At 42.3% G+C, this 17,139-nt stretch overlaps 1 protein-coding gene across 2 annotated transcripts in view; it reads left to right on the top strand.

Annotated features, from left to right (window-relative positions):
• The first annotated feature begins 15,318 nt into the window (after nucleotides 1-15,318).
• Nucleotides 15,319-17,139, top strand: part of rnf144ab (ring finger protein 144ab) — a 46,509-nt gene continuing 44,688 nt past the window's right edge. The window contains exon 1 of one of the 2 annotated variants that reach the window (XM_081717929.1): nucleotides 15,319-15,431. In XM_081717929.1, coding sequence (XP_081574055.1) covers nucleotides 15,408-15,431 — 24 coding nt within the window. In that variant the 5' untranslated portion in view covers nucleotides 15,319-15,407. The remainder of the gene's footprint in view (nucleotides 15,432-17,139) is intronic. The other variant, XM_081717928.1, reaches the window with a different exon arrangement.

The following is a 17,139-nucleotide window of genomic DNA, read 5'->3' as shown; positions in this document are numbered from 1 at the left end:
TTAGTGTGCTCGTTCACATCGCTGGCTGCTATCTCAGTAACACGCGAAGGGTGGGGGGTGACCCCATGCACACTCGGCACTAATTAATTTTATATTATTTTAAACCCATCAGTGACCTGAACCATGGGTTATATCTGACTGGGACTCCTGTGTCTCTATCCACTGCAGTGTAGAAATCATTAGACTGTTCTCACAATTAGACCAGCAGCGGTGGGCCTCACCCCTCTACCCAGCAGAATGTGGCAGTTCCCCTAGGTGAGCACACTCTTTTTTTTTTACCTTCCCGCACTTATTATTAACATGTGGTCCACAAGGTTCAGACTGCCATGACTTGCTGGCCGGGTGACCTATTTGAGGCTTAAAATGTGGAGTGCAAAAACTCAGAATGGTTTTAAGCCACTGTTATCGAAAACATGTGTATTAATGTTCTTTTGTATACTCATTAGAATTGACAACTCCCTAATGAAAATGTACTGCCTGTACAAAGGTCCAGCTTAATATATTCAAATAAATGTACCACTGTATCCCTTATGACTTGTTGAAATGAAAGGTTTCTGCAGTTTATCTGATTATATCTGTAGCCTAGGCAAGCAGATTTAAGAATATATTTTATTCCTCACTTCAGCTGAACAGATAGACAGAACAAATGGTGGTATAGACTTGTTGTGGGTATGAATAATTGATTTGGCTGGCTGGATCAGGCTGTGTTTCGGTTCCTCTCTGTGTGATAATGAGAGGGACCCTCTGGGACCTGTGCTTCTGCTGGTCAGTGAATCACAAAACAGCCGGCAGACAGATAACCTGCTCACAAAGAGGCACCTCTGTGATGGGTTGTGGGTTTGTTTGTTTTTTTATCAGGGGGTGGAGGGGTGGGTGTTACAGTTTATATTTTCTGGACTGGATTAAATATTAATCAGATACAGTAGCTCGGAATTGTCTGTTGTGGTCTTTGCTAGGGCTTCTTTTCTTGTGAGGTCAGGAAAAAGGTTGTGTTCGTGGCTTATCACACCGAGGCACTTGTTTTGATTTTTCTCAACATTTAGCCACAGGCTACACATTAGGTTTTCATTCAGGGCTGGTTGTGGTTGGTAAGGTGTCTCATGTCAGTGCACCGGGTAATTCCCCTCCTCATGCCCTGGAGCACTTCCATCACTAACACACTGAACCTGCACTCAGGAGATATGACTCTGCTGACAGGACCCCTCCTCCCCTCTCTCTGTCTACCCGAAGCTGCACTGCTGTATGGATATCTTCACGGGCACTCTGCGTAACTATGGGCCTCCACATTTCATCTCTTCCCTTCCTGTGGCCTGCATACCTCTAAACTCCATGTTGCAAAAGCACTTTATTTTCCCAGCAAACACCTCACCTCCAGTCCCTTGCTGGAAGACAAGTGCAGATCTGGATTTTGGCCTGAATGTTTCGGTCAGTCACCTAGCATTCTAAAAGGAAAAGAAATACTTTTTCTTATTTATGTGTCAGGCTTTTATGAGGGGGTAAAGCACTGCCTGCTCACACAGCTGCTGGTCGGAGGTTTAAAGGAGAGTGTGGTTTTCGCAGCCCCTGCAGACCCGCATGTCTCTCAGCGGGGTGCGGTTAGGTGCAAGAGGTGGGGGTAGGAGGTCTCAACCGCTCTTTCTCCGCGCGGCAGCTCCACACTAGGCCACTACTGGTAATTAAACCAGAGGGGCAGCATCAGGGTGACTATAAGGCTTAAATCTGCGGTGCAGGTAAACCAGCTGCCCCCTAGCCTTTCATGCACCAGCGCCACAGAGGCCTCGGGATCCCAGTGCCACCTCCAGCTGTGGGAATCCTGCTCAGTCACACTCCACTAGCCACGTAAACAAAGCCGTATACTCAGATGAGATAGTGGGTGGAGGAAGAGTAATGGTGGATGGAGTCTTGTAAACAGCTTTCTGAGCCCAGTTAAATGACCACAGAAGACCTAGTGTAAACGTCTGGAATGAGTCTAGCTTCAGAGCCCATTTCTTAGTCAAAAAAGGACTAATTCAATGGATTAGTAATAGCTTTGGACTAATAATACTATACAAAAATAACCTGCCATTACTAGTTTGCAGTTTCCATTATAATCTGTGATTTGTTGACAGGTGATCGATAGTTTAATCCATCTATTGAACACTGAAGGAGCCCACACTGACAGCCATGTCTACATCCCTCTGTCCAACAGCAATCATACAGATCTAATATGCACCTTTTGAAGATCTAGTCACCCTTTTTTCTCCTAGGTCACAGTCTAAGATGAAGACACATGTTTGTCATGCTTGTGCCCTTTGGCCATTATAGTCCAGTTTTAGAAGAAGAGAACAATGAGGTTGTGCCCTTAGGAATGTGTCTAATATAAAAGCTTACCTTCAAGACCCACCCCTGAATGCTGAGAATGTTTTAATAGCCAGTGTGGAAATACTGACCCCTGCTATTTCCAAGGTGGCACATACAAGCAATTAAGATGACATCCCACACAGCAAATGTAATGTTCTGTGTACATTTAAATATGGGTACTAGGGTTATTTTTTTTTAACTATCTTGTTTCAAGCATGGTTTCTCCCACTTCCTGTCTGACTGTGAATGTAATGGGAGCAGGGAGAGGAGCAGGAGGTCACAGTGTTACAGGAGGTCCTTTCCCTGCAGAGCAGTGGACCATCTATTATCTAGCCTGAAATCCCAGGTGACACAGTATTACCTTGATACATAGAACCTGTATGGAATGAGCCCTTCTTGAAGAATGCCAATCACTTTTTCTACCAAATCACTGACAAAACAAGGCAGGTGTTCAAGGAAGGGTAGTTCAAAGAAGGGTTGTTGGTTGTTGCACAGCCGCACCGTGGGCCACCCTGTAAGGCAGTCTTATCTGGCAGACAGACTATCTGGGCAGCTGTAAAGGTTAGGTGGGACACTGATGATAGACAAGTGAAGCATGTTATCTCAACAAAGCACATATGACTATATTCCAAATTACAAAGTAAAACTAGCTGGAAACCTCCTTCCAGAGTTAAAGGTGTGAGGTATCAACACTGCAAAAAAAAAAAAAAAAAGATATCTTAGCATATTAAATCTTAAATCTACTATAAATATCTAATATTTCTAATTTTGAGACTTGTAAAACTATTATAAGATTACAGAACTTATTTCTAAGTGGCTTGTACTTATATTAAATCATTTTATTAAGTAAAATTGTCTCGCAATAATTGGCATTTTTCCTTTTTTAATCTTTTATCTTGAAGCAAGAAAATCTATATGAAAATATAGTGATATATTTTACTTCATGAATTACTTACAACAAGAAAAATGCCTTTTAGAATGTTTTATGATATTCCTAAAAATAAGAAATATTATATATTTACAGTAGATTTAAGATGTTTTCACTTGCTAAGATATCCTTAAGTCTAATTAACTAGAGGCAAATTAAGTGCTCTCACCGTAGTGACCATACATTAGATTTATCAGGTGTAGGATTCCAAAAGTACTTTCCTAAGTTTTGGTGCATGTGCTATTGTGAACGTAGCATTTGGGTCTTGTGTATCTGTCGCTCTGGCAGCTATAACATCTCTTTACCCATCAAAACCTACCCACCTTGCCTGTCCCTCCCTCTCTCTCTCTCTCTCTCTCTCTCTTGCTCTCTCGCTCTTTCCCTCCTCCTTTCCTCTCCTGTCCTCTCCTCTCCTGTCCTGCTCTCTCCTCGCTGCTCCTCTGCCTGACACTTGAGTCCCAAACTGTCCTGCCTCCTGGCTGTCTCCTCAGAGCAGGCTTTTCAAATCATGCATGGCCACCAGCCTGCACACTTCAGAACACTGTGTTGGCATCAAGCCCGAGTACATCTCATGCCCGCCCCACTCACACCTCCCTGCCCACCTCTCCCCCGGGCGTGCCATGCAGCGGCAGAAATCATATAGAAGTGTGGAAAATTGCAAGCTGATCCCTTGCCAAGTGAAATTTTTAAGCAGAAGACCCCTGCCAGCCTTTATATATTTTTTATACTCCTTCCGTGCATGTGTGTTTGCAGTGCTTCTCACAAGTGGAACCTTTCATGAGAGCCATCATTGGCTGCATTACATCAGATCGCCTTCTTTGTCTCAGGATTGTTTAGTAGCTCCAGTCAATGTTCTGCAGTCACGATTCTGAGGTTGGAATATATATCTTGAGATAATTTCTGCATTTGTCATTTATGCTTGTTCTCTGTCTCTCTTGTTTTATAAGCAAATACTCTGTATTATTTCCCCCTTTCCCTACCATTTTACATAGTGGATATTTAATCTCTTTTATAAATCATGTTATAATGTTCTTTTCACAATAAACATTATCGCAAAGGAGATTTACAGAAATCTGGTGAGCAAACCTAGGGAAACAGTTGCAAAAAAATAAAGAAACCTTGAGAGGAGCCAGTGACTGAAAATGGGAACCCGTCCATGTTCCTCAGCCCTCTCCACTCCTTGCTGTAATGTGTCTAATGTACAATGTACAGCTTTTCATTATGGTTCTGGGTTTCCTTTTTCACATTGCGTGCAGAGGTGGCGTGGACGGGCGGACGAGCTGCAGGCTCCATGCGGTCCGCTGCTGGCCAGGGAGGCGGCCTTGGTTTCCGATGCACCCACACGGATGGGAGGCGCGGTTGCTCGGAGACCCCAACCCAGAGCGGCAGATGGGAGGCAGCAGGAGGAGGAGCCCCGCTGGGTCTCAGAGACAGAGCGACAGGGGCCGTGGGGATGCGGAGGCAGAGGGGGCTGGCGGAGGAGAACGCTTGAGAATGACCCTGGGGCCATACAGGGCAGGTGCTGCTCAGAAGTATAAGGGCTGAGGTTTTGTGGAGAGCCGGCCCCACGCTGGAGATGAGTGTGATATTGCGTGCCCTGGATCAATAGGGGCCACGCTGAGGAAGGAAAGGCTGCTTTGCGGCCTGTGTGAGTGGCCTCAGGGCGGTGGGATTGGGAGGCCTGCTGGAGGTTTATTGTGTAATTAAGGACATGAGAACTCTGGCAGTCTCCCAGCATAGTTGTTAAATGAAGGGAGAATAGAAAAGACAGGGTTTTTCTTTTAGTTCCTTGATACTGGTTTATGTGGATGGTAAAATACAAGGAGGAAATCTAAAAATAAGCTTTGATGTTACTTATTTGGTCTATAATGAATTCAGCAGAGATAAACTTTTAATGTGGAAAGGTATATTCATACAGGAATCTATGGTTTTACAGATCTTTCAAACATGAGCCCCAAAGTTTAGTAGTTTATTGATGAGTTTGAAAGAGGTTTTTGTCTCAAGTAAATAAGTTTCACCTCGCTTTGCATGTGATCACCCACATCATTCTTTTATTTGCCTATTCAAAATGATTGCATTTTACGCACTTGTAGATAATAATTATTGAACTCCACCAATCAAACACAAAAAGCAGTTAAAATAAGCATAAGCTATTACGCTGCTAGAACGGAGCAGTTAGATTGATCTAGACAATTGCTCAAGCACATCTAAACAGGCATGCCTTTTAGATGACTCATTGCCATCATCATGTTTCAATGACCCTAACACAGAAAATAAACATCACAGTTAATTGCATGCACAGCCAATTACAGACTGAAGGACATAAAAATAATCTCATTTCCATACCACAATCAGAGTGCAATCGCTGACATCACCCTGAGCTCCTAGACTTTTGGTGGGTGCAGGGTGGTGGTGCTTGCATGGTGAGATTATGCAAAGGATGAATGGAGAAGCAGGGGGTGAGAGGTTAGCATGGAGATGAATGCTCAAGCCTTGAATGGGGCGGGGGCGGGAGCTTCTGTGGCTTATTGCACCTTTTCACTGTTTTCTTTTCTTTTTCTTCTCCACAGCATCTTATGCCTGATAAAGCACAGGGGAGAGAGGAGAGAGGAGACCCTCTGCCGTTTCCCCCACTCACTATCCCCCTGACTACTGCCCCGCTACCAGATGTGGGCTGACCTGCCGAACTACCTGCCACTGGTCTGAAATATGCAGGGGCAGTGTGAAGAAATGCATTCACTAGCTGTGTCTGCAGCCTTATAGGCTGGACCTCAACCCGCCTGGCCCCAGCTTCCAGATGCACCCTGCTTTGTACCTTTGAAGAAACTACTCTCATTCTTATTATATCTTCCTCCATGTGACCGAAAAAGGTTTTGGGAAAAAACCTTGTACGGTTCAGACACAGGTGCTAGGCAAAAGGCTACATGTAAAGGCTACGCATAAAGAAAACAGATGTCTGCACTAAATAATTCCAAAGTAGTTTTCTTTACAACCAGAACTGGATGTATGGACAAGGACTATGCATCACAGTTCATAACGTTTTGCTATATGCTAGGTCACATCTATATAATGACTTTATACTGAAGAATACTGAGGTGGGTTTGACCAGCCTAATGGAGATCCAGTTGGGACACAACATGGGTTATTTTGAACCTGACTACTTTGGGAGTATTTGGAACAGTATACAGACAGTTTCTAGTTTCCTTTATAAAAAGCCCTTTAATAATGTTGTTTACATTCCTACTTTACATCCAGTCAGGCTTGAGTCATAGATGCTATCTTGAGCAGAGGACACAATATTTTGTTTAATTGTCTCAGGCAGTTTTTATCAGGCTATAGTGCATGGTGATTTATTGGGATATTTCTCTGAGCTGGCTTGCCATTTCTCTTGCCCTCATAAGTCACATGAGTATCACAGCTGCCAATAAAGGAACACAAGACAAGACACAAGACAACAGGAGTGAAACCTTGCAAATTGAGTGTCATTTTTCTGCAAACAAATCCTACGTCCAGCCTCTGCCTTGTCAATAACCTTGTGACGGCCATTAAAATTTGTTGACCTTATGAATCAGTCAGTCGGTTGTAATTTATCAGCACTATGGCGATGCTGACTGCTGGGAGTCTGCTCGTGTTTGATCGGCTGGCCTCACTGTAAAGGATGAGCTATTTGCAGACAAGGTTGTCCTGTTTCCTGTGAGCCATAAGTGGAGGGGTGGGTGGGGGAAAGAGAGCAAACGAGGTCTCAGAAATCCAGCAAAGGGCCATAAATTTTCAGGAGGACATAGCTTTGTTTGAATGAGCCTGGCACTGATTAATCGAATTCTCCAGAGGCCTCTCCATAACTCAGAGATGCAGTTGTTGCTGAGAGAGGACCTGTGGTAGGATGGAGCATTTCAGCTAAAATTATTTCTGAGGACTAGTTCAGGATTGTGAGAGCCAGGATTTGTTTTGTCTCTCAAAAGAATGAGAAGCAGTTCAGGAATCTGATGTACTTTTGATGACGCCCACTAAAACTCGGGTTTACTATGATTGTGCTGAGTGACTCAGACTGGAAAAACTAACTCTGAAATTACCAACATTATCAAGAGCCTACCAAAAATAAACTGGGTTTATGCTGTTCTAGTTTTGTTGAAAAGCAGAACCTAAAGGGCAAACACTGCTTGTGGAGATAAACCATGATAGCCCACATGCATAGATATATTAGAAATATTGTTCATAACAATTTACTGAAGGGCACTATTTATAAGGGTACATAAGCTCTTCATGACAACTGACATAAACATGCATAAACGTTTATAAATGCTTAGTCCAACAAGAGCTGCTTTTGTCAACTTATCAAGTTTACATAACAAATTTACATAACAAAAATGACAAGTGACAGATTTTTGGTGACATTGGGAGGAGTCATAACACTGGAAGGGGAGAAATGACATCGCATGTTATGACAACTGACTTTGCAATGACTGTATTTTTTTGGAGGTGACAATAATACTGATATGACACAATGTCACAGTGCCAAGTGAAGCTGCTAGTAAAACTGAACAAAAGTGAAGACTTGGAAAGTCCGTTTTTACAATGTAATGACAGATTTCTGTTTATTTTACTTGGCCATTAACCCAAACTGTAAACAAATTCTCAGTAAATAAATTTGTAAATAAGTGTATACATGTTTAAAAACATTTGCACAGCCATATTTTCATGTGTATTTTCATCATGTTAAAAATCTGTACAACACTAAACCTGAATACCCTTTTTCATTAAAGAGAGAATAGACTAAGGTTAGCTTAAACATGTTTAATGCTATTTGGTTGTTTCTACATATTTTAAGAATCTTTATGCAATTCCATGAAACTGTAAATGTATGCTTATGTATATATATAAGTATACCTAGGCTAGGTATACTTTTTCTAGCCCTTAAGTGAGTTGATTTAGCTATAACTCTACCTGTGATAAATACATAGCATAAAAGTAATGATACCTAGCAAAAGTGTTTAATATTTTTAAAGTTTATTATTAACATCATAGAAGGAAAAATACTGTACTGTTACCAGTTTGCCATCGATAATGTCTGTGCTGTGGAACATTTGCAATAGCGTCCCTGCATTACGTTTACACCTTGTCTTGAGAAATAAACACCTCTAATGAGGAAAAAAAAACAAAAAAAAAGCCCACAAAAATATGTTAAACAAAGGTTCTCAATGGCAAAATTACCAACTAGTTTAGGACGCAAACGCAAAGTCCAAAGACTAACACCTTAGTAACTAACGGCTTGATAAGGCAATAAAGTAGCTAAGCAAACTGAATAGCTAGTCACATAACTGATACTGTTGCTGTTGGCGAGCAATTGTTCATGAAATCACTATTTAACTAGGCTATAATGTCGGAACGAAGTCTGTTCAAGTGTAAATTCTTTTATTTTTATACTGAGAACAACGGAAACGGTAACGGTATCTTGCTTACGTTAAGTTACCCAGCTAATTTACTTTTTAAGATAGTTAACTAGTTAGTTGAGCTACCCAGCTAACGTAAATTCACGTCTCAAAAAATTAAAACTTAACGTGTTTCACGGAAGTAGCGGTTTATTTCACGGTGCTTGGGTGTGCTTATCAAGTGATGACTTTCATTATTTGTGACTGGTAAAATGTCATTCGTTACCTAGCGTTAGTTAGGTTAGAGTAGCTAACTAAGCTAGCGGAGCAACTTCAAGCGAAACGTTGCCCACGGTCGTTGTTGACCTGCGCATTCTCAGTAGATTCGATGTACCCCCTTTGCTTAGCAAACATCGATGTTTTGGGGTTTTGTCAGCTTGGAAGGTCGTCTGGGCAGTTATCCGTATCGAAAACATTTTTAATCGAATGGTAAAAATTACACGGTGGAAAAACATTTCTTTTCTGTTTTGGGCCAATTATTTCTATATCTTACCGTATGTTGTGCCAGCACATTCTCCTTCATTCCCAGAGTATTTCTGAACATAATTATTTAACAGTGAGGGTAAACACTGTCCATATAAAAACGTTTTTACCAAAATGTCTGTTACACAGCAGTTTTTCATGACATTTTTACGGCAGTACACAAGATACTACAGAGTATGAAGTCCTCATTTTGTTCTGTTGTACAGAATCCTCACTTGCCTGTCTTCCTGGGATGCTTAAAAAACTGCTTAGTTGCAAAGTCTGTTGTTACAACGTGTGATGTCATTTCAGCCCACAGTATCATGACACATCCTAACATCATCAATAATCTGTCACTTGACATAGTTGTTATGTCAGCTTGTCAACAAAGCATCTTTTATGACAACTAATACTTGTAATGTGCATTCATAAATAAGTCAATTGTCATGAAGGGCTTATGAAGGGCCTCTGTAGCATTTTAAAATGGTGTTACCATATTTTGTAATAAGGTAGACTTAGATATGATTAATTTGTTTACATCTTTCTAAGTCATGAGATGCTTTGTTTGATTTCTGTTGCACTGCACATAACCTGACTCAGATTTAAAAATGACCTCTACAAAGGTTTATTCTCCAAATTATGACTGATAGTACAGCACATCATTTCAGTTGGGACCCAAGCTCCAGCCAGCTGGAGGTCACATGTGGCAGTGGAAGTGAAATGTCCATTTTCGTTGGGCTGATGTCCATTTGGCTGATGAGACAGGCGTTCTGTGTGTAATTAGACGGTCATTCCAGCCTGGTCCCCTTCTGTCTGTCTGCCAGAGCAGAGGTCAGAGCCCATAATTATAGTCCAGAAGTCAAAGATCAAAGTGGATCAAGGTCAAGATTAGATTCCTGCCAAATAGCCTGACAAATGTCCTCTCAAACTGAATGACTGTGACTGAAGACTCACCAGAACATGGAGAGAATACAAAAACAGCCAAAATTGGAGATAAAGCAATGAAAACTCTGATTACATGTATAATGTGTAGAACAATGTTGAATATGTAGAAGTTATCACAAGCTCATAAAAACCAAAATCAGAATCATAGTGCATTCAGGTTGAAGGGTGAACAAGGTTTTACCATACAAATCCTTTTAACAATGAGAATAGGCAGAACTCATTTCAAACAGTGAAAACAGGAAACACCCAAAGCATGTTTACAAAACTAATCAAAGGAATCTCATTACCTTTTTTGGTCAATATCTGAAATATATCATGGAAATGCAGTTAAAAGGTGAGTCGATTGTGGCGATTTACTCCATGTGTCTTGTATCAAAACTAGCACAACAGAAACAGGCACCGTGAAGAAGATATCCGGTTGCTGTTCCAGCAAACAGCTCTCTCAAATCGTCCATTGTTTGTTCAGCTGTGTCTTAACTGCAAGATCACCGTGATTATCATCATTAGTATCACTTACCTTCAGGTTTTTTTCCCCAACCCAAAACCATGTGCCTCTCTTGAACACCATGTTCTCTCGCATTTAGATTGGTGTGCCCAGTCCAGGTGGTCCTGACTCAGCACGGCCTTGGATCGTCCTTCGGCACACTGTTTTATTTCACAATCATCGAGATCATGAAGTTGTTGCCAATTGTCGGAGCTTAATTAACTTTCTCCATCTGCATTGAGGTTGAACCTTGAGGTGGAAATAGGGTTCAGAGCAGTTTACTGGTCTCACTGATACTCTCTTCACGTCATTTAGAAGGAGTAAATTAGATTTACTAAGACATGCAATATTTATAGAGTGTAAAAGTTCACAACAGGGGACAACATTATGGGCACAGCGGTCAGCATATATGTTTGCTCTTTATGTCAGAATGCATAAAGTGTCAGAAGTGCTTTCCAGCATCCACCCAGGCTCCATCCCTTGACTCTTTGCCAGTTTCCAGGCAGCCTCGCTCTTATTACCTTGCCAAACCAAACCCAATCTGCTCTTTCATTTCTTGTGGGAGGAACATCTGCAATTACCACCTTACCACCTTAAATGAAAGCTGACACAGCTGATTACAGTGTTCCTGTCCTCCACCTAGCACTGCTGTCAGGTTGAGGTGTGTGGAGGAGTCACAATGACATCACAGCAGGAGAATGTATGCCACCACCTCGTGAACATTTACAGAGAGAGGGAGAGAGAGGTGTGAAAGAGAGATCACTCATTCCCCATACTACTGACTCAGACCTACCTTATTTACTAGGAAAATAGAAACAGAAAGCTCGTCCCTCAGTCTGCACACTTAGCACATGGAGCTGTCTCAGTAGGTCTTCAGCAGATGTCATTTTATTTGGTGAAACCTTTGCCCTGTAGTGTGCTTTCCATTCCTCTCTTGAATCAGTATGTGGCACCTCTGTGGTTGTTTGCTTCTCAAGAGTTAAAAGGATTTATGTTTCTATTATTTATTTGTTTGCCTTCAGTTTGGAGATTTGCAGTTTAATTGCAATTCACCTCCACCCCCACCCCCCACCCCCCCACCCCCCACACACAATCCATATATCTACACTATATGGACAAAATTATTGGGAAAGCTACACAAGCTTTTATGACATGGCATTCTAAATCCATAAGTATTAAAATGGAGGTGGTCCCCCCTTTGCAGCTGTAACAGCTTCCACTAATTCTGGGAAGACCTTCTACAAGACTTAGTAGTGTGTCTGTGGGAATGTTTCCGATTTCAACCAGAAGAGCATTTGTGAGGACGGAGACGGATGTTGTACAATTCTAGTTCATCCTAATGGTATTCAGTGAAGAAGTCAGGCATATGTGTGGGCAGAGCCAGCATAACAACCTTTACACACCCCAACCACACTTTACATGGTCTGCCACTTACATTTACGGGACATTTTTATTCAAAGCAACTTACAAAGTACACTTCAAACATATTTGCTCAGGGGCCCACTTGCTCAGGGGGCCAACAGTGGTAACTTGACAATGGTGGTGCTTAAACCAGCAACTTTCTGTTTACTAATCCAGCACCTTAACTGCCCCTGCCCTTAGCTGAGCTACCCTCCCTGGTTCCTTAAAGCTTCCACTTTTCAGTACTACCATTCACAGTTGATCGTGGAATATCTAGGAGAGGAGAAATTTCACAAATGGACTTGTTGCAACAGTGGGATCCTACACTACCATGCTCAACTTCAGTGAGATCTTTAGAACAACCCATTCTTTCACAAATGTTTCTAAACGCTGAGTGCATGGCTAGGTGATTGATTTTATACACCTGTGGCAATGGGATTGAATGAAACACCTCAGTTCGATGATTTAGAGGTGTGTCCATTTGCAACTGTTGGGCCCCTGAGCAAGGCATTTAACCCTGAATTGCTCAGAGTGTTTTCAGTCATAACTAAGTCGCTTTGGATAAAAGCATCTGCTAAATTCAATAACTGTAAATGTAAATTTCCCAATACGTTTTTCCATATAGTCTATTATTTACATGCTTGTCATCTTCTAAATTATTGATCAGTTTTCTCAGTTTTCTATCTTTTGGTCACCATACTTGCATCACTTAGCAAAAATAATGTGTCCTTTTTTAAATGGAGGTGTCTTAAGTTTCTGTCATATGTCATGGTAGCAGGGGGAGTTCTTGAGTGGGTTACTAGGGAACAGGGCAGAAGCAGTGGAGAGGGGTGTGACAGGAGCTAGCACCAACTAACAACAGCATGTCCTCAGAGTTTCATCACTTACCACAGAGCCCCTCATGACAGGGAGAGGCCAGGGCTCTGTGTGTGTGTGTGTGTGTGTGTGTGTGTGTGTGTGTGTGTGTGTGTGTGTGTGTGTGTGTGTGTGTGTGTGTGTGTGTGTGTGTGTGTGTGTGAGTGACAGAGAGAGAGGGAAAGAGTGAGAGAAAAGTATAGAGTTGGTTGTGCTCTCTGTTATGCTTGTAACTCTGCTCCACTGCATGAGTGTGTGTCAGCAGTAATCCCATCTGGCTCTGAGCCATGGTGTAGAAGTGCAGACCTCCTGACCTCTAGTATAGCCTGAGACCCCTGTCAGACCAGCAGGGACTTGGGGGAAGGGTACTGTATTGTGTTACAGGGTCTGAGCACTACCATAGCATTAGCCAACTAACCATAGTGATGGTTTTTAAATACAGAACTGGCAAGGCTGCAGCTTGTTTACCTCACAAAAGAGTAATTATGTCCCACATTTGTGTTGTACAAGTCTGCTGGATACATTCCAGGAAATAAACCAATTCCTAGATCTCACAATTCTGCGTAGAGTGGGGTCAGTCATGACAGTTTTGCAGTACACTCTGTGTCATCTGGTTGATTTATGTCTCACACTCTCACAATGCACCCCACAGTGTGTTCACTGCAGTCAGTACTGAGAACATACTGAGTAATCAGTACAGTACAGTATGAGCTTTCGCCCACAGTAATCACAGACTCCTCTCAACTCTTCAGCTGACTCATCTTCAATCGTCCCTTTGTTTTGTCACTATGTCACATGTGCAGTACTTGAAATAGGAACTCTGTTCCATCTGCATTAGATGCCTATGTATTCTCTAGGTATTCTAGTCCCTTTAATGGGCAATATTTATTTCAATAGTTTTTCCATCCTTTTAAGATCATTTTATCTAGTGTGCATCATTTGAAAATCTACTGAAAACTGTGCACAAGGCACAGTTAAAGTGACAATTTAATGAAAGACAACCATGGTGCTGTTCCCGGGAAGATTCTGAAGTCTCTGAGTGGAGTCAAACAAACAAACAAACAAACAAACAAACGAACAAACAAACTAAAAAACGCATGGAGAGTGAGGTGGGTGCTAGTGACCCTGTTAAAAAACAGTCACATGTTCACTCTGAATCAAATCACTTTCCTGTGCTCAGCTGTGATAAAACCATGACATTTCCACTGTAATTATCTTAGCACTGCTGCAGAATGTTTGCTAAAAGGATTACCCCCTCCTCCCCAACCCATCCCTGCCCCCTGCCCCACGCTGCCCTTAACTGCCTCTCTCTCTCTCCTGGTGTGTCATTTCCAGTGTGTTGATGCAAACTTTGACGCTGTCGTGTGCACGACACTTAGACAGCACGCAGATGCAAGCTCCTGCTTCTCTCCCAGTCACTACAAAGAACTCTGCACCCAATTTAGGTAATTTAAAATGTTAATGCTTCACTTCCTGACAGTGAATATTGGACCTTGTGCTACGTTTAATTGCAGAGGATAGAAGCAGGGGATAACACTGTTCAGATGACTGACTCCAACCTTCACTTTCCCCCTCCAAGTCCTAATTAAAATAAGGAGAATTGAATTTTACTGCCACTGAATATTTCACCGAACAGTTACATTTTAAAGCAAGGAAAACAGTCACAAAAGACTTCATAAAAGGCCTGTTGTGGTGTTATTCATTTTCTAGGTAGGCATCAAAAATGAAAGATAATTAGTTATCCCCCTACCACCAAAAACTTTTAAAGCACTGTGGCTTCCACGTGCCCAGTAGGCAGAGCACCTGCATGCTTATTAACGGTCGTTAGTCTCAGAGTCCCTCCTGCGAAAATGAGCCACACACCTGCACTGGTTCTCCCACCCATTTCCCACTTAGTAGAACTCCCCGAGTCCTGGTGCTAATGGTAGTCATACACAAATGGCAAGATAACAGTATGCCTGAGGACACATTAGCATTTAAGGCAGCTTAATAGAATTCACAAAGTCCTTGTGATGTGGAATCCATGAGATGGGTTTTTGTTTGTTTGTTTTTATGTGTGTGTGTGTGTGTGCTACACAACTGATTTGCATTTTCTTTCCATTTTGAGGGTGAAGAAAGAAGGCATTTCTGGCATTGACATGTTTCTCATTTGTCTCTCTGAGGTCATGCGAGATGCGGTAGATTTTACACTGACATGAGTTTTCCCATGCAAGGTCTTTTCCTCTGCAGCTGTGATTAAGAACAGATATGGTGCCTGCGCTCAATGTGCTATGTGGGCCTCAGGAATCTGGCTCGCGAAAGTCTTTGCCAACATCAACAGCGGGATGTAGAGCGTTTGCAGCAACTGCGCAACTAAGGCTGTACTTATCCCCCGTGATCCTGAGCAAAGCCAAGCAGGTCTGTGATTGGCTCGGAGCCTCTCATCCCGTCGACTTGATTGCAACCTTCGCGCAAGAGTGTACCAGCTGACGTTTGAGGGCACTCGTCTGAACTGCTGGAACGGAACGGCATTGCCAATCAGTGCGACAAATAGCATTTCAGTGCACGCTCTGGATGTTTGAAGATGGAGGTCCCTCACGACGAGCAGGTAAGGCGAGCGGCGAGAGCATCAAGCAGGCTAATGTGATTCTATGACTCCTCACGCATGATGACTTTCATCAGACGCTCTTTTTGATGGCAAGATCCGAATCCCTTCGATTTAAGATGGGGGCTCTGTGCATCTGGTATGGTAGTGTAAAGAGCTTCAGACACAAAACCCCTACCGGGGCTGTCACAGGCCACTCAAACAAACGAAATACTGTAAAATCCATGGTGGAACTTACATCTGTACATAATCCTTCACTTTATATTGCTTTTTATAATAGAGCAGTGTGGCTGGGCAGGTTCAGAGCTTGGCTCAGCGGCTGCCTCTCTGACTGCTCTGTGGTGGGAAATGAGGGTTTGAGATTTCTTGCTTTTAGTGGCATGAAGTGCTAGTTTTTACCCTTCATGTCTCAAAGTCTTGCTTCAGCGTCTCTTGTCTTGCCAAGAATGGTATGTTAATGATAATGATGCTAATTGATTTGGTGTCTGTGTAGATTTTGGAGAGAGTGGGCCTGTATCGTGGGTCTGAGCAAGGAATATTTTTGTTCTTCACAGTTTTTTGCTATATACAGCAGGTCACCTGCTGAATTAAGTAAGTTAGCACTGTTTTAGCATGTGCTGTAAAGGCTGATTATTGTGGGAAAATATGACCTTATGACAATAAATCCACAACAAATTAAGTCAGCATAATAAGTCCACCTAAGAATAATAAAGTAATAAGATTATCTGCAGACTTAGAAAGGTAGAGAATATGTCTTATTAAGAGACACTGGGTCAGACCATTGTCTCATTACCTGAATTACAAGCTTGAATAATCTTCTATCCTTCCTTATTTTACACACCAGCAAGTTAAACCAAAGGCCAACTGATTGGCTGGCTAAATAATGAGATCACCCCATGATGGACAGAGACAATGGCCCCCTTCGGTCAGTGGGGATGGATGAGTTCCACTTGAGTCTATGCCTCCGTGTGGGGCTTTGTTTGAGCATCTCAGCCCATGCTGTGTGTGTGTGTGTGTGTGTCACAACATATGTGTGTATGGGTATGCGCACAGCAGCTACAGTGGCCCCTGCATCATGATGACACATCCACATCTCATCAGTTCTTCTACAAGCTACATGCTCCTTCTAAGTCACTCCACACTTGAAAACGTAAGGCTACTAAATCCAGGGCCCAGGAACAGGGCACTCTGTCAAGACAATTTCTGCCTACAAGGAGAAGAAGACTTTGTTTTTTTGTTTTTCAGGACAGATGACACATTCTGAATGTACTGGGACAGTTTCAGTCCTCTCACATACACACTCTTAGTTAAGACATTGACTCATGGGAATGCAAGAAGAAGCAATGGCTCAGTGTCCATGACTAGTCCCAGGTTTATGGTATTTAAACAGAGACCCTAGTCAGTCCTTTAGACTTTCGGTGACTAGGAACCTTGGAGGAACTTTGAAATGTCTTTCCAGTAATGCTAGTGCTACTAATTGCTCCCTAATAAAAAGGCTCCATTAAACCCATAGTTGTCATGTCAAACTAAAAAGACAAGCCAGTTAACAAAGCTTTCCTACTTCCTGTTTTACTAGCCATGAACATTCTTGGCCTCTAGTTCCAGCCAGAGTAGCTCTTGCCAAAAGGTTTTAGAACACTTCACAAAAGGCGATACAGTTAACACAACATAGCCTCTCCTGATAGTTGAAGGGAAATGGACTTAGGGGTGG

Source organism: Electrophorus electricus, chromosome 7 (genome assembly GCF_041902795.1).
Source record: "Electrophorus electricus isolate QZ-2024a chromosome 7, ASM4190279v1, whole genome shotgun sequence".
Classification (NCBI taxonomy): Eukaryota; Metazoa; Chordata; class Actinopteri; order Gymnotiformes; family Gymnotidae; genus Electrophorus; species Electrophorus electricus.
Note: the sequence above shows the minus strand (reverse complement) of the source record. Positions and strands in the feature narration are given on the sequence as shown.